The 24,631-nt window shown below is 45.6% G+C and overlaps 1 protein-coding gene across 1 annotated transcript in view; it reads left to right on the plus strand.

Moving 5' to 3' along the window:
* The window catches only part of lrrc1 (leucine rich repeat containing 1), a 45,566-nt gene that overhangs the window by 9,987 nt on the left and 10,948 nt on the right, over positions 1-24,631 (plus strand). The window contains exons 2-10 of the mRNA XM_061228338.1: positions 8,397-8,514; positions 9,395-9,473; positions 11,633-11,722; positions 17,723-17,779; positions 18,774-18,837; positions 19,452-19,526; positions 21,192-21,336; positions 22,709-22,827; positions 24,257-24,340. Of these exons, the coding sequence (XP_061084322.1) occupies positions 8,397-8,514; positions 9,395-9,473; positions 11,633-11,722; positions 17,723-17,779; positions 18,774-18,837; positions 19,452-19,526; positions 21,192-21,336; positions 22,709-22,827; positions 24,257-24,340 (831 nt within the window). The remainder of the gene's footprint in view (positions 1-8,396; positions 8,515-9,394; positions 9,474-11,632; positions 11,723-17,722; positions 17,780-18,773; positions 18,838-19,451; positions 19,527-21,191; positions 21,337-22,708; positions 22,828-24,256; positions 24,341-24,631) is intronic.

Below are 24,631 nucleotides of genomic sequence, written 5' to 3' on the forward strand. Positions count from 1 at the left end.
CAGTCATGTACCTTAACCACTACGCTACAAGCCGCCCCCAAGTGATGTGATACACCTCTCCTAAGTAACTAGACTGGGTGAAAAGCAGAGAGCCAATTGCCCCACGGGGTTCAATAAAGTACATTACATCGTATGATTTACTGTATCACCGATGGCTTCAGAAGCTCTGTCTCCTGATGAAGGCGAGGGCACTCGTACCGTAGACCGGCCGGCCTTTCCCGTTGTGGCCCTGGGGATTCAGATGGAGGATGACCCCTTGAGTGGGTCACGTCCTTGTGAGTAAGCAGGAAGGCCACCGGGCAGAAGGACAGCTTCGGTTCATGGAAGCAAAAGCGAAATTTAATATTTTATTAACCATCCGTCTGTGACGCTACGCCCCCCCCTGTGGAATGTTCCAGAGTGACATTCTTTAGCGTGCGCCTGGCTCGTGTCGAGGTGACGGTTTCTGCGAGGAACTTAAACGCAGCGTTTAAGAGCCTGCGGTGGAAGGATGGCGGTTTTGAGCGCGTATGCGTCGTCCTTTACTGATGTTGTCCTTGTACCGGCAGCACCAGCCCGCTGGCTGAGTCCGTTTGCATCTAGCCCGACAGGAGCGGCCTCTCCCCAGCTACACCAGCCGTTACGCGGGTGTGCCAAGCTGTACCGGGCTTTCTTGATGGGTGAGTTGCGGTGTTTGCATTGTGCATCATGGCAAACGTTCATCGCCCATGCCGATTCAAAGAGCGGAAAGCGGTTACTGCCTTATTCGCCAGCTTTAGCTGCATTTGTGTATGTGCGTGTTTGTCTGTGTGTCTTTTTGTCTGTAAGGGGGGTGGTGGTGGTAGTGAACAGAAATCAGCAGGAATAACAGGTCTGGCCTCCGCTAATTTGTATTCTCCTAAAACCCCGGAGACTGCCTGTCCCCTTTTTAAAAGGGAAAAGAGCCCTGAAATGTGCGGAAGGGCCGGTGTAACCGCAGGGTCAGGGCTGACGCGCCCCCCCCCCCCCCCCCCTCGGGGTTCAGTGGTTGCCTGGCAGCGGCTGAAGTGGTGGCGGAAATGGGCGGTGACCGCGCCGTCAGCGGAGCGGGGCTGGTTTAACGGCCTAGCATTGACCTGTCAGCCGCGCGCCGTGACGCGCCTCGGCCCCTCGCCGCGCGCTGTTGTCATCGACGCGGCCGTCCCACCTGTCGCCGCGGAACCAGAGGAGTGACATTTCTCCTCCGCTCGTCCCCCCCCCCCCCGTACCCCCACCCGACCGCTTCAGAAAAGGCAGATAACATCTCAAAGTGCCTGCTGGAAATGTGTCCAAATGGTTCCTTTCCTGTTATCTCTCTAATTTGTTTTTCTTCTGTGGAAGTCAGCGGGGAGCTGGTGACCTTTTGGACAATTTGAAGGTGATTGCGCTCCAAAACATCAGTATAGATTCAGCTTCAGGTGCCCAGGCCAATATATGTGAGGTGAATGCACAGTTATATTTGCACTATTATACTGTATTCTGTAGTTGCGTATATTTACGCATTATTGTATTAAACTGTATGTTGTAGCTACGTATATTTGCACATAATTGTATTAAACTGTATACTTGTAGTTATATTTGCACATTATTGTAATATAGCGTGTGCTGTAGTTGTATTTGCACATTGTATTATACTGTATGCTATTGGGGCTGAGTTGGTAATTGGTCGCTGGGGTGTTCTGAGGTAGAGGTATTGAGCCGGCTGCAGTCACACAGCTGGTCTGCATTACAGTGCGGAGCCTGCCTGCTCTGACTGTGCTTGCCTTCTGTTAATCCGTCCAGATAAGGTGAACTTTGCAAGCCTGCCTGTTTTTGATCCCACCTCTTTCAATGGGCACCACGTGCACCCTTAAATGAGTAAACCCAGGGAACAAGATAGGTTGGCCATCCCAGCACAAAAACAGTGCTGCTCCTTATGAAACAAAGTGAAGGTGTGTTGCGCAACAAAATGTTATTTATGGTCTCTCTTTTTTTTTTTTTTCAGTACCTTGAACCTGGAACTTCCTGCTGATGTTATCTTGTCCCTTAGCCCCTGCGTTACTATGCACTGCTCACTATGTTGTGTTCAGGTTTAGAAACCAGTCTTTGGCAGATGGCTGCAATGCCCACGCTTGTAGCAGCTTTCTGTTACAAAAATGTAGGCTATATTAGATTCAGAATGTGATGTAATTTCCTGTGCAGTAGTACAGGTATGGGTCTCTTTTGTTCGCTCAATTAAAAATACTGAAATGCAAAGGTGAATGTGTATTTCTTCTTCAGTTTGCTGAGAACCACTTTGTCTGTAAATGTTAATGGAAGTGACCCACATTATTCCGGGTGAAGGTTGCGTTTAAAGTGCTTTCTAAATGACCCACTGCATTCTTTTATATTGCAGTGCCTGGGAACATGTGTAAATGTGCCTGCTTAAATCTGCCTGGGAACATGTGTAAATGTGCACACTCTGGACCTATTGCCGACGCTGTTGCCAGTCTTGTTGTTGTAGAGTAGTCTGGTGGCAGTACCCACCGAGTCGCAGTTGTGGAATGCGTACTTCCAGTTTATGCCAATTCATTTGGCTTCCTGGAACATTAAAGTGCTTACTTCCCTAACCATTCCCCCCCGCCCCCGCCCCCCCCCACCCAGAGAGAAACTCTGACAGCGAATGACTCACTATCATTATCGACCAATCACAATCGCCACACAATAGCACCTGAAACACAGGGCGAAAAAAAGAGGCTTTGATGAACCATCGCAAACGTGCACTTTTATTTTGGAATCTCTTCAGGAATTAAGGGGGTTTCATGTGACTCACAATCCAGTCTCTACACTTTTGTTTGAATTCAGTATTCGGAGAGAGCCCTTGGCAGAATAGCTTGATGGAATACGCTCACGCGTTTGTGAGTGAGTAAGCGTAGTGCTCCATGGTTTTCTCAAAGCTGAACCTTTCTGTGCTTCCGTGTGGTCGCGATCCCAGCATTGGAAGGCGACGGTCTGGTTCAGCTTGGTCATGGTCCCAGTGTGATAGGAGGTGGTCTTAGTCTAGGCGTTATATTGCACTCAGGTTAGGTTATTTTCATTCCTGGTTTCACTCCGTCTTTACTTTTACTCTTCTGGCTGTTGGTTGAGAAAAACCTTGACCCACTCTCTAAACCAAAAATCATAAACCAGCATGTGATTATGTTCTTTAAAGGTTCTCTGTGGGTTCTTGGTACAACTCCAGTTTGTAATTAGCCATTAGTGGGTGTGTTCTCGTTTGGGCTTAAATATAGCCCGCGTCTAACTAAAGACGAGATTCAAGTGGTCTAAGAAGGTGTGACGTGGCACCACAAAGGGTTATACTTCCATGAGGAAGCATATTCTCATAAAAATAACAGCACATAGAAATCATTGATCTCTGAACATGATAGGCTGCAGTTTCTATGAAAGAGACCATTACATTTATTGTGGATATCAACGGCAAAGGTCATTACGGGCACATTATGAAATCGCAAGGTCTAAAACTGTTTTTGCTTTATCTGTTTTTACTCCGAGTGCACACATCACATCAGCGATATGGAAAAGGAGCATCATGCCAATTGCCTAATAAGTAACAAAACTTCATTTATAATGGTTGTCAATTGTGTTGCGCTCACGAATGCTAATGGAATTGAAGTGCAGCAAAGCAAGTGGAAGAAGCCAAGGGAGAGGGGGGGATTTTCCCTCAGACATCTTTCTGCTCTGATTGTCTCTTGTGCAGACCCATCAGCACGGCCCTTGGAGCCCCTGGCACTCCGAGTCAGAGCTCTGTGGATGTCACACGTGAAGGATGAGTGCGTGTGATGGGGAGGCTTTACTGTACACATTATTCACAGTCCAAACTCCAGTGCCCTGTATCGCACCAAACACTGTGGGCTATCATGCTGGGAATTTGAGATTGGCTGTACGGGGGAAAAGCCAATCTCTGCAAGGGATCTTCTGTAATGTTGGTGCATTACCTTGTGTGCAACATTCCGTGCTGCCTTCTGAAGAAGGGCTTTTGTGAGATGTTTTGGTTTCATTTTAATGGAATTGCTGGTTCTGAGCTGCTCAGATACAAGTGTTCTCTCAGAATAACCGATGGGCCAACATGCTATCTGTTGCTCTGAAGAGCTGCAGTCATTTCCCCAGTGAGGCCAATTCTTTCCATTTTTAGTACAGTCATTAACTGTAAAAGTGTGGGTGGACAGATGGCTCCTATCCACGTGCCTTTAGCCTGGTAGGCTGACAGAGCTTTTACTGGCAGCCAGCACTGCCTCTGACCCGTATTTATGTGTGTATTAGGGAGAAGAATAAAAGCTAGGCCTAAATGCGAACCTTTTTCAGAATAGGCTTTTTGATTTTGCTTTCAGGAGTGGTTTGTTATAACTATGAAAGGCTGTTGTGCTGTTGCTATCTCGTTCCACCTCTGGTGGTTTAGCAAGGTGTCAGTTTGGAGTTCTGCTTTTGTTGTTGGTTTCAGATGCCTTTTGGGTAGAATTGTCTGCATGGACTTGGGGGAGATTTCTTCTCTAACTGGAAATTAATTTTAATCCTGAAACATCAGGCCATGTATGAGTATGAGTATATACGTAGCTGAATTATGGGGTCTTCGTTTAAGACCCGTTGGTTTTTTGACATGAAAGCCTGTTGCCATTCTCTTCAAAGCTCGGCCATGGTGACCGTTTGCCATTAGATGCTTCTGGGTCGCAGTAGAAGTCCTTGTGACCACACTGTGACCGCGTATCAGTGATGGTTCATCTGTCACGGTGCAGTTGGCTTTTCAGTGCTTTCCATTTGCCCTGAGAAAATCATGGCGTAAAATCTCTGGAACATATGTAAAGGTTATGTTTTTTTTTTTCTGTATGTGAATGATCCCATTTTAAATCGCACAGCAGATTATTCCGGGTGACTTTGCTGCCCTGCTCCTGCATACGGTCGGTTTGTGTGGATGATCGGCACAGGGCTCCTAGAGTGGTCATCAGCACGAACGGGAATGGAAAGCCTTCTGAACACGGGTCAGGGTCCCTGGTCTTTGCTCCACGGAGCCGTCCCCATTTCACCCAGAGGCGAGTGTTTGTAACTGGGCTGCTTGCCTCCAGGTCCTGGTACTACACCACCACTATTGACCTTACTTCTGGAAACATGATGGAAAGCTGATTCGTAAAATCAGGTGTTGTAGTTCACGGTTGGGGGGGGGGCTTAGAGCTGGTAATTCCCATTTTTTCCTTCCCTACTGTTACTCTGTGAAGCATCTTTGGGACAGTCCTCTGTGAAAAGCTGTCTACAGCTAAAATTGAATCGAGTCGAACGGTTGGAGCGAATGCCTGCAGACACTGCGGCCCGCAGGACCGTTTACGCTGGTTTACAGAGTTTTGCCGAAAGGGTTAAATGTCAGGGACGCGCTGCGATGGCACGGCTGATCTGAACTCTGCGTGGTGCAGAGGTCTCTCGACCTGAGCCCCGCGCTAATCGAACGCATCTCTCTGACCCCGGCTCGCCATCTTAAAAGGCAGTTCGGCTGCACTTTATTGAACACTGTGCTCGCTGCGGTTAGAAGTGACAAGTAGGTCATGCAGATAGAAATGCATGGGTGGTTATTTCTGCCTGGGCCCGGAGTACTCCCTGCTGCCAGGCCACTGGCTCTCGGCCGGTCGCCCAGGAGGCCGAGCTCTCCGACTGGGGCCTGGGGAACGGGTTTTCTCCTTTGCTGACGATTGTTGTTAACGTCGAACGCTTTAATGGTGTGATACTAATGTATCGCTGTTGATTTGGTCTCTTGTCAGCGTGGGGCAGTACTCTGTTCAACATGGTTTCATCGTTCTGCCCCCGGCTTTACTGCTGGGTTTGGATTTTTCTGGAAGCCCTTCCGACTCGTTTTAATTCTGCTTCCCTTTGTTTACATTCGATGGCCGAAGCAGAGGCTCTATGTGTTACTTCACTTTTCTTGTGTTTGGTCAGCCTTTCGCCAAACAACCCGGTGCTGCTTCCCCAAAACTCTACTTCCCACTCCCGGGGACTGCTTCTAATGTAGGTGGAGATCCACCTTGTTGCAGTTTGTCTCTTGACAGAACTCGGGCCTGTGTGCTGGAATCCCTGTATTCAGCTTTCTAACCTTCTTCCCTCCTGAAATGTAGAATATTTGGTCATGTACTGTATAGCCACCAGCAGCTGTGTCTTTCCGTCTGTGGTCCACCAGCTTAGCTGCTCTCCAGCTGGTAAAGCTGGCCCTGGCAGGCTAAAGCCCCTATGTTAGCCAGAGCCGCTATTGCAAGGCAAAACAGACGATAGCTGCTTGACTTTCTGCATTGAAAGCTGCTCTGGAATGGATTAAACTGTCTGCTAAAGGAATGCAATGCTGTGTACAGGCTGCAATCCAGAGGCTATGGTCCATGGTGTATGCCGTCAACACTGGCAGGGTCAGGCCTGGAACCAGACAGCGGGGCACACTAAAGAACGAGTGCCCAGATGGGTATGCCTCCTGTGTTCACCTTTATGGGCAGAGATATTTTGTGTGATGGAAGAGTTCGCCTTCTGACACGAGAGTTCCATCACGCAGCTTCTATAGACCTCTTTTATCGTCCGAAATAGAACTGCATGCGCAAAATGTTTGCGTGCCTTTTTTGACAACATATATGGCAGCCGCAAAATTATGGCTTTCCTGCTCTATAAAAAGGCTTCCACGCCAGTGTCTGGGTTCTGAAAGTCTTCTGTCTGGTTCTGGTCTAGTTCAGGGCAGGCGGTGCAAGAATCCACTGCTCTTTGCTACATGGATTCCTCACTCCAATAATGTGTCTCCAGTATCAGCCAATCCAGGTGATTTAAAGATCGGACTGATATTACTCAGCAGATAGTGCTTTCTGGTTTTAGAACCATGTGTACCATGTGATTTTTTTAATTATTATTTTTTCTTTTGAAACCAGTATAATTCAACTGGATGTTGAAGTCCATGTATTTTGATATGATAAATAAACTGTGTGATATTACTCTTCAGTTATTTATCAGCAGGGATCGATCTATATGAGAAATATGAGAGGACATTTCCTTGTGTTTCAAGATTTAGCTGTATTATGTGCAAGCAGCATTGTTTTTCCTGCTCTTCCAGTAACTTTCTAATGAAGGACATTTCCAAAGTTGTACAAACCCTCCAGTCCTGGTGGGCATCACTATTTAGTTGCAGGATTATTAGTTTGTTTGAAAAAGATTGGCAGTTTCTGGCTCTTCAGGTGACACATAATTACAGTATAGCTGAACAAGATATTGCCTCAGTAATAATTTTAAATTATAACAATAACAGCTTGAGTTGAAATTGAGACATTTCATGTCAGTTTCCTGAAGGTCATTCTGTGTGCTGGACACGGCTTCTGCTAACAGTTGACTTCTTAATTATCCCAATCAGCCATCATTCTCTGATCACCGATCATTCTGCACTCCGCCTGAAAGTATAATTACTTGTTCTTTATTTGTGACAAGTGTCCTGACAGGGTGCTTTGTGAAGCAAAAGAAATTAAAGTGCAAACAGAAAGAGAAAACAAGAAAGCAAGCCACACCCTGTCGTGTTGCCACAACGGTTTTATAGTAACAACAATAACAGCAGCCATTTTGTATTTCTAAAACAAGTTACACAGCTGAGATTCTTCTTTGTTTTGACTGTTTACTGGCCGTGCATGCAGCTGAATATTTAGCAGCACAATACAGGTTAAGCACCTTGCTTAAGAGTGCAACATCAATGGCTCATTTGAGAGATAAACCCACGACCTTGACAAGCTACGAGTTACAAGCCCTCACTGTTATGTTGTATTGCCACTCACTAAAAACGAATTCCTTTGGTGTCCCTCCAACGTGTATCCCACAAGGAAGCTGCTACATCTGATCTCTTCAGCCAAAAGCAGTGCTTTATGGTTTCTCAGCCTCATAATGGTTTCCTAGATCTTCACTGGCAGAACTCTGGCCCTCATGTTGACAGATGCCAATAACAAACTCCAAAGGCAATCAAAAGCCTACAATCAAGACTAGATACTAAAAGATTTTTTATACTTTCACTAAGGAAGCATTTGAACATACCTGATTTACAAATCTAAAATTGTTAAGTACAGGGCCAAATCAAGAAAAGAATACGTCTTTGCCCAAACTTCAAAGACTTTTTCAACTCACTGTATGTCTATGTATAGGACTGTGTATAAAATGGGCTGTAATTCCTACAGGGACCCGATATGAATATAAATACAGTCTAATTAAATCTGCACTTTAAGGTCTGCACCTTCACCCCATATCACTTCAAACCGCTCATTGTTTCTCTTATAGAACCATGAGTAGGAAGCCAAGGGATTTCATGTAGCGAAATCCATATGATCTTGCTGCTGTTTCAGATTGCTTTGGGCCACCAGAAGCTGCTCCATTGATTTGTTCTGTTTGCTTATTTTCAGCCATTGTTTCAGCTTGTGAAGCTAAGAAAACTGGGCCTGAGTGATAATGAGATCCAGAGGCTTCCTCCAGAGATTGCTAACTTCATGCAGCTTGTAGAACTGGACGTCTCCCGGAATGGTAAGAGGGCGCAAACCCGTAACACAAATATTTACCCCAAATATTTACCATAACACCAACCATTACTCAGTTTCGCAATCTTAAATCGCCACGGCATGCATTTCATTTTTTGTGAATAAATCCGTGGAATAGCACAAATGTAGCCATTCCATTGCATGTGCTATGTGCGAAACTCAAGTTTTTGAAAACTGTGCTGTTGAATTTAAGAATTCACCCATGTTCAGCTATGTTTTGAGGTAATTATTATTATTATTTTTTTATGAGTTACTGTATTACGTGAAAAGCTTATCTGCCAATTTAGAAACTTATCAAACATATAATATTTGCTGCTCCCTTCTTAATTCCCTCTTAAAGATTTGGCTCCCTGCTGCTTACAACCGGGGTCATTTCCTGCTCCTGTTCGTGGGTGGCTGGGGGCCATGTTAAGGACGTTTGAGTCGGCCCTCCGACCGAGACCCCCGCCCTACTGTACGCCGTGTCTAATTGTACACACGGTCGAACACGGGGCCTGGTGTGCTCTTGTGTAGGGAGGGTTACGGTCCTCTGCGTTCCTTCAGGTCAGGGATCACAGGGCTTCCTGGGGAGGAACACAGTGACAATTACACTGATTACATCAGCCAATTACAGAAGGTCAAACTCTGCATGTTCGACGTGGGCCGCCTCTAATTTGTGGCTTTTCAAAGGAGCCTGAGTGGTCTGTGCTGCCTTTCGGACAGCGTGTTTACCTAAAGTCTGGGAGCCTCGGCCTGAGGGATGTATGTTCCGAGATATGGCCGAGTTAACCTCGCTGCACACGCATGTGGGCGTTACTCTAGGTTTAACAAACTCCACTGCTGTCGTATTTTTCTTACATCTGTTTTTTCCCCTCTTTTTCTTGCAGACATTATGGAAATCCCTGAAAGTATTTCCTACTGTAAAGCTCTCCAAGTAGCAGATTTTAGTGGAAACCCACTGACAAGGTAAATTGCTCGGTCTAGCTCCGTGAACGAGTGCAGCCAATAGGCAAAATCGCTTCCAGTCCAAGAGTGTGCTATGTCGCAGTGTTGCTAAGGAGCAGGGTAACAGTCTAATGTTCCGCAGGGCTGCTTGGTGGCTCAGTCAGTGAAGGCACCGCACTGTGGTGTGAAGACGAGCCGTACGCTCTCGGATCGAATTCGGACAGAGCCAGTGCTGCCTGGGGCGGGTTGCTCCACAGGGTGATGCAATTTCCCATCGGTTCTCCCTGGGTATGGGATCTATGCAAACTGTGCTGAAGTCTGGGATGTGAAAATAAGTGCCTGGTGATACGCCAATCCCCAAACCACCCGGGTTGTTGGACAAGGCTGCAGTTGCAGATAATTGGACATTTCAAAATGGTGGGGATTGGACTTGTTGAATCCCATGTTGGGTGCCAAATTTCGAATACATTTTTTTTTTTTAAGTTCAATGTTTGGCACAATATTTAGCTATGATATCAGAGTTTTCTAAACATAATATATCTTTTGTCTGACTAATGTTGTCTAAATGTCCTTGAAATACATTTCTACACAAAAGCTTGAAAGCTTCTTGTTATATCTTTAGATGGTGAATCATGTCATTGAAATGGGATTAATGCAACCCAGTCGCTACGCACTGGGACTGAAATGGTTGCCCAATAAGGTTTGTGTGGTGGGTGAAATGATTCTCACACTTATCTAAAAGATCCACAAGAACTTTGCTTATGAGTTTTGTGCCAGTGCTGCTAAATCAATCTCAATTTCAAGAGGATTTCTGAAGTTACTTTGGGCAAAGGTGAGCTCCGTGTTTCCTCAGTGTTGTGTGTTTCCAGCGGGCTGAGTGTGAAGCCTACAGAGCTGATGAAATGAAAGGAGGATTTGTGTGTAAGCACACGGTCTCATTTCTCCCGCTCGATTTTCACTTTTAGTTTCCGTTCCAGTGGCCTCATGGGTAATATGCATGCATCTTATAGCGCTACCACCAGGCTGCCAAGTTGATCGCACAGTTTCACTGAATGCTGCTGCCATCTTGTTCTAGCTGGGAAAGGGGTATAATGAGCCTGGTTCAGCTCTACAGTGGGAAAGGGGTATAATGAGCCAGCCTGGTTCAGCTCTACAGTGGAAAAGGTGTGTAATGAGCCAGCCTGGTTCTGCTCTACAGTGGGAAAAGGGTATAATGAGCCACCCTGGTTCAGCTCTACAGTGGAAAAGGTGTGTAATGAGCCAGCCTGGTTCTGCTCTACAGTGGGAAAGGGGTATAATGAGCCAGCCTGGTTCTGCTCTACAGTGGGAAAGGGGTATAATGAGCCAGCCTGGTTCTGCTCTACAGTGGGAAAGGGGTATAATGAGCCAGCCTGGTTCTGCTCTACAGTGGGAAAGGGGTATAATGAGCCAGCCTGGTTCAGCTCTACAGTGGGAAAGGGGTATAATGAGCCGGCCTGGTTCAGCTCTACAGTGGGAAAGGGGTATAATGAGCCACCCTGGTTCAGCTCTACAGTGGGAAAGGCGGTTGTCTGATACAGTAATGGTGCAGTGTTTTAGTGCTTTGTTGCTCTCTCCCAGGCCCTGCTCTCTGCTCCCTTGTAGGGGGGAACCCACTCGCTGCCATGTGCCTTAGACTGGGATTTACCCTCTGCAGAGACCTGATTACAGAGGACTTTTCTTATAAGAGCGTGGGCTGCTTTTGGACAAAGCTTTTTAATGAAAAACACAGATGCGCACACACACACAGTGGCAGAATCATAGGCACACTGACGGGACCGAGACTAACAGTGGGGGGTCGTTCGAAGTCGGGGTGGCTTACGACCAGAATCTCCCAGACAGACACGGTCCGCTCAGCGAGAGGTCGGAGAAACAAACGAGCCGCCGGTGACTTCATGTGAGAGCGCGGCAGGGGGGCTCTCACGGTCTGAAACGCGACGCTCCAGTTCATCTTCCCCGGTGGCTTCGGCCCTCCCCAACCGCACGGCTCCTTTCATGAGAGTATCGAAACTGGCCCCGCTGTGAACCCCGCTGCTGGTTGGGGCCCTGGACGCAACTCGTTGGGCTGCTGTGGTCGGGAAAGGGCCCCGCCACATGACGTTCCTGTGCCTGTACTGTCTCACTTCCATCCCAGTGACCCTTTTCTCTCTCTCCCTTTTCAGGTTGCCCGAGACCTTCCCTGAGCTGCGAAACCTAACATGCCTTTCCATCAACGATATATCGTTGCAGGCCCTTCCGGAAAACATTGGAAAGTAAGTGTGTCATTGTTATTTTTATTTTTTTCCCCCCCTTTCGAAGTCCTGTTCTTAGATTATCTTTTTGCTGTTTTGGTTTCTAGACACTGCTGCTGTGGACTTGATGAATAGCTTTGGCTCTCAGCCATGCCGGCAAATTAAAGCCTTCAGTCCATTTTTTTTTTCCTTCCAGAAACTGCATTTTTATCAAAGTGTACCTTCTCATATCTTTGGCGCCTCGGAAATTGGGCTTTCAATTTCCGAAGAGGAATGTGATCTGCGGCGCCCTCAGTGGCGTGTCTCTAGCTAGTAGCAGTGCGGGGGAATCAATATGGCGGGTTGTTTCTCATTTGGTGGCGGAAAGCATGAGGGCTCTTGTGCGGAGCATTAATATTGACCTGTCTGTTCAGAGTTACAGATAACTGGCCGGAAGCGGAGTGTAATGTTGAGGGAACCTGATATATAGTCCAGAGATAGCAGGTTTCATTCTCACATAAGGCTCATTGTACAAGGCACATACTGTAACCCTTGAGCGGGGTATTTAGCCCAAACAGCTCCAGTAAAACCTCCTGCTTTATAATAGTTTGTATGTACAACTGCAAGTTGTGTAAGTTGGATGTGGATAAGCATCAGTTAAATGCCTATAAAATAATATGTCGATTTTTGAGATTAGCAACGCAACACAAAAATGACACGCACATCCATAAGCTGAGGCAGGTGCCGAACTGAAAAGGCTGTGAGGTGTTGGCTGAGGTGAGGCTGAGGTGTTTCACGCTTTATAGGCTCCCAAACAATGTGAGTTTAATAATGAAAAAAGTAATCTTTCGAGCTCAAAACTTTAAGTTTGCCTTGTTTAGGAGAACGTAGAGTGTTCGACGCTTCCCCCTTCCTGGGAGATGACACAGCCCTGTCCTCTGTGAGACATTTACTGAATATGCCTGGATTTGATATCCCTCGCTCTTTAAAAGACAGAATAATGCCATGGCTTTGAATTGGGCTGTTGTGCTATTATGACCACTTCAGCCTTCTTAGTGATGTTCATTATTGTGCTGCCCTTTTGAAAGCGAGGAAGCCGTGGGTGTGAATTTGGCCTGTTGAGTTCTAGCTTCATTCGTTTTTCAGTGCGACGTTCACTCGTGGTCGCAGATGTGAAAGCCTTGGGCGATTGTGTTGCCTCTTAAGAATCTGAGCTTTGCGGTGAAAGGTTTGAGATGGTCAATCGATGCGTTGTTCGGGAGTCCGGCTTGGGCATGTCGGCCAGATGGCGGCTGGTAAAGGAGTCTAAATACGTTGTCTGGAACACGAGTCGTTGTTCTGATAAGAGCCCTAAAGCACTTCCCAAGGCCCTTCTGAAGCATGGTTGTGTGCTCAAGAGTCTCTTCCCTGAAGGCTACCACCATAAAAAGGAGAATGCCATCAATCGCGTGTAAGTGAAGTCCACTGCAAAAAAAATCTGTCTTAACCAGTGTTTCAGTCTTGTAATGGGGCTTAAAAATCATATTTTTCTTCCTCAAGTAGAAAATAGTAGCTTATTGTTGGTTGCTTTTTTTCCCTTGTCAAGTGAAACGGTTACCCCATTGGCGAGTCTTAAACTGCCTCACGTTACTGCTAGTGTTTTTGTCTTGGCAAAAAAATGATAGAAATAAGATAAGTCTAAATGTATGACTAAGCTATCTGTTAATTTGGGTTATTAACCAATTAGCACAAGCTGATATTCAGCATGTAGGTGTAAGACGAAACGTTCATGCAGTATCACACAGTATCCATTTTGTTTTAGGGTTTCCCCTCGTGGTTTTTCCCTCATATTCTTTTCTTCTTTTTTTTAGTAAAGTTCTACCTTTCACCTAAATAATTGTACTTTTTACTGTTTTTTTTTCAGGGATTCTGGGGATTTTCTCTGATACTCCCAAAGTGTTGGTGTTGGTTAGCTTTAGTGCCAGGAAAACCACATCTGGTTTATCCTGCGGTGGCCATGCACCACTATCACCCCACAAAATTAGCTTTTGCTGACATTTTGAATGCCGATGGGGTTTTTGATAGGGTGCAGATTTCAGGACTGTGAAATTAGCATAGCATAGCATTAGCCTTGACTTTGTTGGTTTCACAGATGTGCTGGTTGGACAGTGACTCCAGGCCTGTCTCCCCCTTCAGCGATAAGTAGATTAATGTTAAGAGTGATGTTATTACTCATTTCTCTCCATTTAGTCATAAATAAAGCTGGGCTGATCTATCAGTAACCATGGTGATGTGGTAAAACCTCAGTAAAAGGGTGTTTGGCAGTTTATGAAGATTATGGGGGTGAAATGGAGCGACATCGACACATATGGGCAAATATGAGAGGGCAAACGTGAGTTAATATTTCATCCTACTCCTTGTGATGTGCATTTCAGATACATTTTTTACAGGAATAAGATGAATCAGTCTAACATTGAGTGAATGTGTGGGAATATTGATACTGCGGTTGGAGTAATTTCTGGAATCAGAAATACTGTTTCCTGAAGGCCCAAGGCTCTAAACATAACTAGATTTTCATATTCATACATCATTCAAGTTGTGTGTCTCTGCTTCTTTGGTATTGGAATGCTGCCAAGGCTTTTGTCTCTCGACAAGATGTGGTTCTGTTTCAGTTTTGTGTGAGACAGTGACTCGTAAAAAACAAGTCAGTGTTTTTTTTAATGCCGATCTATCTATAATCAGTAAATGGTCTATAGTCAATATATGAACTATTGGTAAAATATGAGCATATTCAAGTTTCCCAAGCATACACATAGCATGATCTGCTGTGCTCGCATCAAAAAAAGTTTTCACACACTTGGCAGTTGGACTCAAGCCAGTTGCCCTACCAGTGCTTGGATCACCACCTAAGATTCAAAATTCGACACAGTTACCTTGGTTTGTGGCTCTAATGCTGAAAAATGCTATTGGCTCATAACAGAAATGCAGGCCTGTGATTGGCTCGGCGCACGTTTGTACTGAGGCGAAAAAGCTAAACATAATTACATTGTCAGGATACTTTATCTCATCAACTAACTGCGTTAAAGGACTGTAATGTGTTTTCCCACTACAGTCTTGCACATTATAGCGACTGCCACTCTGCTGGGAAGTTTGTGACGTGGACAGGAGAGTAGTCTGTGCGGGATTGTCCGGGAGACTGGGCGGGCTGTTTGACAGGAAAACTAAATCCCTTCCTGGAAGTGTGACATACGTTCAGCCTGAGTGTGCACACGGTCCAAAGGTCACAGTCAGACTGACATGGGGTTTGAACTGAAAAATGTCTCTGTGAGATGGGGTTGCGTGACACTCCGGCATGTTGGCTTAGTCCACGTCTGAAAAGAAAGATGAGTGCGGTAATACAATCAGTCCTGTAGCTTAGAGTGTGCAGTATGTATAGAGCAGGGGACCTCAGGCCTTACACTGGTGAGGTACAGTATCTGCTGCTTTCCGTTGCCACAGTAGAATCAGTGACGCATTTAGAAACCTGGTGAGGTGGGTTAACAGAGTAGTCAACTACTTAAATCAATCAGTAACTGGGTAACAAGAAAATCCTGCTGGCTGTGGCTCTCCAGAACCAGGGCTCATGTATTTCTACTTGTATAGTTACCTGTCGCCTCTAGCTGGCAGTAAGCCAGCTGTGTGCGCATAACTATTTGTCAGGGAACCGATGCCCTTATGTTTATTTTAACTGAGAGAATAAAAAGCAGTAACAGTAAATCATTACTGGTCATTCCTGCGTTGATTTCTATGGTTGATCAGTTGCTATGTCTGCATTCACCTGCTGCATATTAATTGTTTGTCAAGCAGTGCAACCCATCAAGCTCTTAATATTTTTCTCTTAATATTGCGTGTCGTGACATGACTTCATATTTATTTGTACCATTTCAATATTGTTTCTTCCAATATTTGCTTGTCTGTGGCAGGGCTTCACTGAAAAAGTGACCTCCCTGCATAAATAAAGATTAAAGAAAATAAATAATGATAAAAAGAAGAAGAAGAAGCACTGCGCTTCTGCTCTGTCCCATATTGACCGAAGACCACGTGATTCGTCAGTGGGGAGAACTGAAAATACTGGGGATTTAAAAAGCGCTGCGTTATTATCGCTGGAACAGGCAGTGGGAGCTGCCGGGCCGTGCGTGCGGTGAGGCGGCAGGGGAAGGTTTTAGCCGTCGCGCGTGTGCGTCCTGGTCCCCGCACCCTTCGTAATCCGCCGCACAGATCTGCCTCTGAGAAACGGTCCGGCCAGAGAGGGCCCTGCTTTGCGACCAGGCGGTCCCGCCATTGAGGAGATATTATTTATAGATATAAACCTTGCTGCTGGTCGGCTAATCCCCTGGCCTGCCTCTCTGTAGCTTAGACGGGAGTGTGTTTACCCTCACTCCTGATTCTCCTCTAATGCAGCGGAGGAAAAGCACCTGATGCGGAGAAACGCAGCTGATGTAAAAACCCAGGTCGGATTACGAAACGGCGCTTTCCTGCCGTTTACGCAACGGCTTTCAGTGTAAGCCCACAGCCGCAACAGTGCTCTTTTCAACAGACGCGCTCTTAAAAGCACAACCCCGGTGTGGCGTCCCTTACTGCGTAAAGGCACCGGCTACCGTCAGAGTCCCGTCATCTTGTGATATCACCTCCAGTTCTGCTGTGGTGCAGGCATCCCTGCAGAAGGCCTTTGTGTTCCTAAGAATATAACCTTAAGCCAGCCTCCCTGCCCTTATCCTGCAAACACACGACAGCCTCCGCCCTCAGTTTAGCACGCTATGGACAAATTGGATCCCCTCACGCTTCCAGGTGCCACTTACAGACTTTTGCGAGTGTTCAAAGTGCCCCTCGAGGCAAGCGGACAGTGGATTTTCGTTAGCGAGGGTTTTTAACCAGCGCTAACCTCTGCCCCGGCCTTCCGTTCTGTTCCTCGATTGGTCAGAACGGCTAACGTGCTCGGCCCAATCCGTACTGCCTGCAGCCGCGAATGGTCTCCCGGGAGACGCGCGCACAAATCGGATGTTGCGTCCATTACGTAAGAGTGTTACCCGCTATGCCGGGCTCAGTTCCCTTGGGCCTGCCGCTGTTAGGACAGACCTGCCCCCTGAGAGAGAGGCCTCCCCGGCCCTGCCCGTTTGTGCGCGGTACAGGCGTTTCGGATTTCCGCGGTATGCACTCTCTGTTGGGCTGCGTGCGATTTCCATGACACCCACAAGGCCCCAGCATAGTCACCCCAAGTCCTCCTGTATGACTCGGACAACCTCGGTGATAAATTACCTTGGAACTTCCCCCTTCTACCTTCCCGTAATCTCTGCTCTTTTGACTGGGACTCGGAGAAATCGTTTCTGTGCTGAAGGGGCCGGTGTCTGTTGGAGCGACAGTGCCTCGGCACAATGAGCTGATTGTTATTTGATTCCCCATCTCTGTGCCTGAAATGCTCTAATGGCCTTATTTGAGACTAGCAGCAATGTCCTTTAAAAGCAAACCGTTTTACTTGTTCTCATGAAGTAACATACAAATATGTAATTGTAGCATTGTGTAAGAGTTATGTTATTAAAACTTTGCACACTAATGCCCATAATTCACATTCAGTTTAAAATAATTTACATGGAACATATTTTATTATCTTGGGGATGGGATTGTGTCCTCATTGTTTATGAGTTAACTTTTGGCGGATGATGTCATTGACATTGATATATGAATGTAATCATTTTTACATGGCTTCAGATTTCAGGAAGCACTCAGGAATGCCTTCAGAGAAATATGAAATTACTGTTTACATTTTATTATTAATTTTTCAGCATCTGTGGTTTGAAACGGTACCAAGTTTTTTTTTGACGTTTCCTCTCTAACTATGTGAATATCATTGAGTTATTGAAATGGTATTGTGTAACTTTGTTTAAAAATATCTTGACTTGAGACAATAAACTGTGCTCATGCGAATAACAGCAGGACGTTGTGTTTTCGTGTAGTGCACACCATATGGTGCATTACCCCCTTCTGTTGTGTTTATTTTCTAACTCTTTCTAACACTTTTCTCCTCAGTCTTGCTAACCTGATATCACTGGAACTCCGAGAGAATCTGCTGACATATTTACCTGAGTGAGTATCTCCAGGCCCTGTCATCTTTACCAACTTGTGTGGCTCATAAACAACTGCGACAAAATGGAACCAGATCTGGCGTCCCACTCATGTTTTGAGCGCGCTGTTAAATTGCCACCTACAATGCGGTCGACGGAGATGTTCTGAGCTAAGGACATCGCAATCTGATTGGCTGTTTTAGGAAAACTGTTGCCTTTGAAGCAGTGGGGAGCCAATTAGACTTTGGGCATTATGTGGAAAATATAACCTTCCCAGCTCATAGACATGTGTGCTCCATATGTTGGAGGAATGTTTCACTGCTGTGTTTAGATCACTGTATGTGTACACAGAGACTTTGCTAAAGAGAAACAGAAGCACCCAATGAACTGTAGTTACCCTGCTTTTGGTAAAATAGCACATGCTACTGTGAGACCCCAGTCTTCGCTGAGTCAACACAATAGGTCTTTCACCCATGGATGTGATGTCACCCGGTTTAAGCCTTCTTCGATTGGCTTATCACAAACTGCATTGTGATGTCATTCTGACACAACCACGTATGGTGGCACTAATTTGCATGATGGCTGCCTATGACTGTACTATTGAACTATTTACTAATGAGCACTATTAAAAAATAATGAGTGACATCATCCACGGATGTGATCTCCCCTAGTTTCAGCCTTCTTCGATTGGCTTATCACAAACTGCATTGTGATGTCATCCTGACACAATCACCTATGGTGGCATTCATTTGCATTCATGATGGCTGTCTATGACTGTACTACTTAACTATTTACTAATGAGTACTATTTAAAAATAATGAGTGACTGACATTGTTTATAATAATCAGCCATCTGATAGATTAATCGTTTTTTGTCACAATCGTTCGCACTTCTCATTTGGTTGGTGTTGTCGTCTCTTCATTTTAATAGCGTTTTGCGTTACAAAGCGCGGTTGGTTTGACTGGTGGGACACAAGTGTTCTGTTCCCTGTTGCTAAGGGCCGGTTTTCTCCACAGGTCCCTCGCTCAGCTGAACAGACTGGAGGAGCTGGACGTAGGGAACAATGAGCTCTATAGTCTGGTAAGTTCATCTGAATGGGTCTATTGGTGTAGCTACTAAATGTGAAAACAAACTAATTAGACTGTTGGAGGTGACTAAGGTGAGAGATGAACGCCGTGTTTAAACAGAATTATCTCTTGATATGTCCGTTATTTTTATTGTTAATTCGAGCATACATGCACACATTCATGCCTTGTCTCTCATATATCAGGTCATTGGGTGACTGTACTGCCATCTTCTTACAACATTAAACGTCACTAAAAATGAAGGAATTGTCTAAAATATAACTCACAAATTGTTTGTATTTGAAGACCCTAAGATTAACACATCACTTGTGTTACGATATTTAGTACATTTTTCCTGCCTGTGTTTTAAAGAGCGAGAATGTGTGAGTTATTAGACAGAGAGACAGACTGAGAATGAGAATGAAGAAAGTGCACAGAGATTCTAGGAGGAGGTAGAGAAATATGAATATAAATCAGTGCTTGCCTATTAACAGATATTTCACATTCCACCGTTGTCCACAAGGGTGTTGCCGCGAGCGACGCTGGCCTCCCCTGTGTGTGACCCACCTGCTGTCAGATGTTCTCCTTCCCCTGTTCTCTAAAAGCTTGTCATTCTTTTCCCCTCTGCAGCCCGAAACAATAGGCTGTCTCGTCAGCCTAAAGGACTTGTGGCTGGATGGAAACCAACTGGCAGACATACCCGCGGTAAGCCCACCCCAGTTCCTACGCCTGTTGTTTGGTTTGTCTTGTTCCCAGGCTCTGTTATGTCTGGAGGGACTAAAACTGTAAGTTGTTTTCGTTCTTTGAGTGCACAGGTCGGCCCTGGCTGAATGGGAAATGCTGACCAAATTAGAAACGAAGGAACAAAACCTAACACATTCTGTAACCTGCCGTGTGTCCCACATCTATAGACTTTTAATCCATGGAAAATGCCCAACATCAACTACGACTTTACAACTATTTACATCTGTGTGACCCACATCAGTTTACTGATTTGCTAATCTGTATTTAACTAGCAAAGTGCCCAACACAAGCAAATTATTTAAACTGTAAACACCAGTTTATTAACATGAATGTAACCAGCAAAGTGTTCAACATCCATTGATTATTAATTTACTGATATTTAACCTGCAATGCTATTTAAGAGCGTGGCTCGTTTACAGTAATGAACAGGGGGAAATGGGTTACCCAGCTGGTCAGCTGAAGGGGATCAAAAGCTTGGCAGATTGAGAAAGCAAGTTTTGGAAATTTTGGCTGAACCTCTACTTCTTAAAACCCTTCTCTTTTAATGGGTGGTAGCAGTTTTCAACTAGGGTCTTTAATTACCACAGCGAGTGAAGACATCAGTTCAAACATTTCAGATTTCAGAGGATAGCATCTCCTGCAGTCTGTAGTCTTTAGAGTCACATACATCAGTCATTGAAGCCGGGAAATGTATATCTTATTTGACCTGCAGTGTGAACAGCAAGTGATTTTCATCACTGTGATGTGCCTAGAAAATCTTCTTATTTGATTGTACCATTTGGTGCTAAGTTGCGGTCACACTTTCTGCATGAACCTTGAACTTAAACCATGGGCCTGCTTGAAACATGCAGTACCTGACAGATCTTTAGTTCTCAGAAACTCTCTGTATTAAATAGCAGATGTTTCCTTTCACAGTTTCTATATACAGTAGGAGCTTTCTTTGAAAATTTGTGCAGTGTGTTTTTTGATTTAGCTGAGGCTCTGTTCATTGAAACTGAAGGAAGATCTGATCTGTAGTATGGCCGACATGTCTTCAGATGTTCGGGAACTGTGTATTGGTGTTTCCTTAATCGCCATATCGTGTGATGTTTTAGAGGCAACCCTACAGCCTGCGATGCTTTAGTAGAGTGTTTCTAAAGATGCAGCTCATAATGGACTTCATTGCTGTGGAATGTCTGGAACATTCGATTATCAGTGAAAATGTTAATGCATACAGTAAGCGTGTTTGAATATATTGATACAGTAGCATAGACTATAAGGACTATGTGGCAGTTATCTCTTTTCTTGTCCCCCCATAGACCTGGGAGGGGTAGACCAATTTTCTCCACGCTGATTTTCATGTGAATCTCAACTTGTGAATGTTTATAGCAAAAGACCAAGGCTGAAATAGACCGCACTGAAGATGAATAATTGGTTGTTTTCGCAGTCTGGCATTCTCAAAGCCCCAAGTCTGATTTCCTTTAAAACTGTAGTAAATGGTGGAAAGGCATGGCATTGTGTTGCAGCCGAGTGTTGGCAGGCTATGATTATTAGTGGCATATTGCATTGTGGTGACCCCTGCCCCAGCCGTCAGGAAGGGTTTCCATGGTGACGGTAAAGAGTGGTGCGTTTGTCTGCCCCCTGCAGGAGATGGGCAGCATGAAGAGTCTGCTCTGCCTGGATGTGTCCGAGAACAAACTGGAGCACCTCCCCGAGGAGATCGGAGGCCTCACCTCGCTCACAGACCTGCTGGTGTCCCAGAACCTCATCGACTCCCTGCCAGAGGGCATAGGTCTGAGCCTCTAAATCCTGTGTGTGTGTGTGTGTGTGTGTGTCTGTGTGTGAGAGCGAGTGTCTGTGTGTGTGAGAGCGAGTGTCTGTGTGTGTGAGAGTGAGTGTCTGTGTGTCTGTGTGTGTGAGAGCGAGTGTCTGTGTGTCTGTGTGAGTGTCTGTGTAAGTGTCTGTGTGTGTGAGAGCGAGTGTCTGTGTGTCTGTGTGTGTGAGAGTGTCTGTGTGTGTGAGAGTGAGTGTCTGTGTGTGTGAGTGTGAGTCAGTTAGTGCAGTGTTTCTCCCCTCCAGTCCTCATAACCTACTTGCCAGAAGGTTTTTGTTGTAACCAGGGACTCACACACCTGATTTAACGACTGAGCAAATCAAACCACAAACAAAGGCTGTTGATTAGATAAATCATTATATTGTCTGTATGAGACAGTATAAGGGGGAGCAGATTCCCCATAGCAGTTATTTGAACTAATGTGAACCGTTAATCTGATGATGCATGAGCAGTAGCTGAGCTGAGCTGGTGGCCCTGAGTCACAGCAGTCCATATGGGCGATGACTCGTGTCTGGACTGGGAGCTGGGTTGAGTAGGTGGTGAGAAATGGGTGTTGCGGGGGAAGAATCCACAGATCTGAGCCACTGATGCTATGGCAGCTAGTGACATATTCTTGTCTGGTGTCACGCCAGGGCTCTTGGCAGTCTGGAACAGAAGCGCGCATGTGTGATCAATACAGATTACAGATCTTGGATTGAGTGGATTTGGCAGGGGGATGGCGCAGCTCATTTTGGTGAGGTTCGGTCTGAGATGCTGATTATTTATCCAGAGAATGAAGGAGAGAAGGAAAGGAGAGGGAGTTCAGTATCATACCAGCTGTAAATAAAGCCCATGAGAGTAAGTAATGGAGCTAGGGGATTTTTGTGTAATGGGGAGAACTGGATTGGACCAAGTACTAATCCCTGGGGTTCTCTTACCAAAAGCCTGTGTGTCACTGAGAGGTTGCCTGGCCTGGTTTTACCTGCCCTTAGAATGTAATGACAGGATGGAGTTCTAGTTAAAGGCAGGCTTTAGGGATCAGTAGATCAGAAAACAGTTGGTCAGCTTTGTGGAATGCTGCCGGTAGAATCAGGAGGGAGTTGGGGAGGCTGGCAGATAATTTTGGCAATTCGGGTACAGACGGTCTCTTAGCCCGGGGCTACAGTATTGACTTACAGAGTCTGGCCCAGCTCTATTAACCAGAAGTTTCCGTACACTACACACAACCAAGGAACCATTCTGAAGTTATTTTTATTCATTGCTGTTTGGCAGCCTTTCATTGTCTCTATTGTATCTGAACGCTTCTCCACCCTCCGTGTTACATTTTTCTGTTCTGCTGTTTGTTCTTCAGGGAAACTGAGGCGGCTTTCCATCCTCAAAGCGGATCAGAACCGACTGCTGCAGCTGCCGGAGAGCATCGGGAACTGCGAGAGCCTCACGGAGCTGGTGCTGACGGAGAACCAGCTGCTGGTGAGTCCCGCGGTGGAGAGCCTCTTTCAGGGGGCCCCGCCATAGAGTGCTGGCTATGCAGTTCCCTCTCCAGGGGCGAGCTGCTGTCAGCTGATCCACCATAGAGTGCTGGATACACGCTCATATGGATGCAACCAGAAACCAGACAACTGCGTGCACTGAAACCTTTATCCAGATAACCCACTCTGGCTGGAGGTCATGTTGAACGGGAGCATTTTTAGCGCTATTAAAGCGAATAATTAGTTACCCAAATCCTTCCTAAAAGCCCCTTGTTTTAACAAAGGCCACTCGCTCAGTGGCGTACACCGGGGCATTTCCTTGGGCCAGTGTGAAATTGGTCTGTGTATATGTCGGAGCGATGGTCTCCTCTCTCTGCTTCTTTAATCAAAATCCTTAATTGCTTTCAGGGGTGAATTACTTCCTTCAAAATTAGTTGTAGTGACCTTGAGCCTGGGTAGGTTTGTTACCATGGAGACTGGGATGCCTATCACCGCTGTGGTATAGCTGTTTACAGTCCGTAAATCCAATGGGATTCCCCCTCTAATGGAATTGTTTATATCCCGGTGCCAGCATGTGCTGGGGGTGTCGCCCAAAGCGCTTCCTGAAGCGCTCTTCTGCTGAGCAGTCAGATTCCCGGTGTGCCCTCTGTTCCCGGAGTCACCCGGCTGCTGCTCTCTGACGTTTTTTCCTCTTTTGTAAAGAATTCCTAGAGTTTGGTTCTTGAACTTTCATTACTATTTGTTTTTAAAATGTTTAAATGCCTTTATGCCTTATTTGGTTTTGGTTTGGTCCTTGAACTTCCATTATTTGTTTTTAAAATGTTTAAATGCCTTCATGCATTATTTCACGGCTTTCCCAATTCATGATCACTGCAACACGCGTGAATGTGTGAGGGAGCCGGCTAGCTCCATGTTGACGGACGAGCATGCATTCAGTCCGCTGGCTTGATCCCTGCAGTTAGTGCAGGCAGATGGCAGGTGTCTAATGGACCTGAGGCCTATGTCATGGCGCTTACTGAATTAGCTGGATAACTGCACTTAGTAAAACTGAAAACGCCCCAAGACCAGGAACTAGGACAGAAGTACGTAATAAGAGTTGCTCTTACGGGTTTTTTTTACGCAGTGCACTTATCCGGATAACCCTGTAAACTGGCTTTCTGACACAGGCCCCAGGGCTGTGTGAGGCCTGTGTAGTTGTTCCCTCTCTGGGCTCTGCTCTGGCTGGATTGCAGATTCACTGTCAGCACTAGCAGGGTCATGATGAATGCTTTTTTACCATATAGGAGGCCCCTCTGACCCTGTATTGTCACGTGTTCAGTGTATGTTGAAGTAATCTAGGTCACACTTTTTTTTTTTTTTCTGGGAATCATGCATGTCATCTAAATGTGAACGTTTCCTGTTTTTCTTTTTTTTTTTTTTTTTTTAATTAGAGCTTGCCAAGGAGCATTGGAAAACTGAAGAAGTTGTCGAACTTAAACTGCGATCGGAACAGACTAACATCTTTACCAAAAGAGGTATGCATGTTTTTGTACTTCTATGAACCTTCAGATTGAAACGCTATCACTTGTCTGGGCATCTGTCTTTCCTGGTGCTGGTTTTGGCAATGTCTGTATGGACACTACAATATTATTTGCAGTACTGCGTTAGGATCTTTCTTAGAATTCTGAATTTCCACATGAAACTTGGTTATATATGCCTAATTTTCCACAAAGATTTTCACTGTGGAAAATTACTGTCTACAGCTCTCATTGTTGGAAATCCTTGTTTAATGTCTCAGTTTTTAAAGATTGGATCTGCAGTAGTCT

The sequence above is a fragment of the Conger conger genome, chromosome 18 (genome assembly GCF_963514075.1).
Source record: "Conger conger chromosome 18, fConCon1.1, whole genome shotgun sequence".
In the NCBI taxonomy this organism is placed as follows: Eukaryota; Metazoa; Chordata; class Actinopteri; order Anguilliformes; family Congridae; genus Conger; species Conger conger.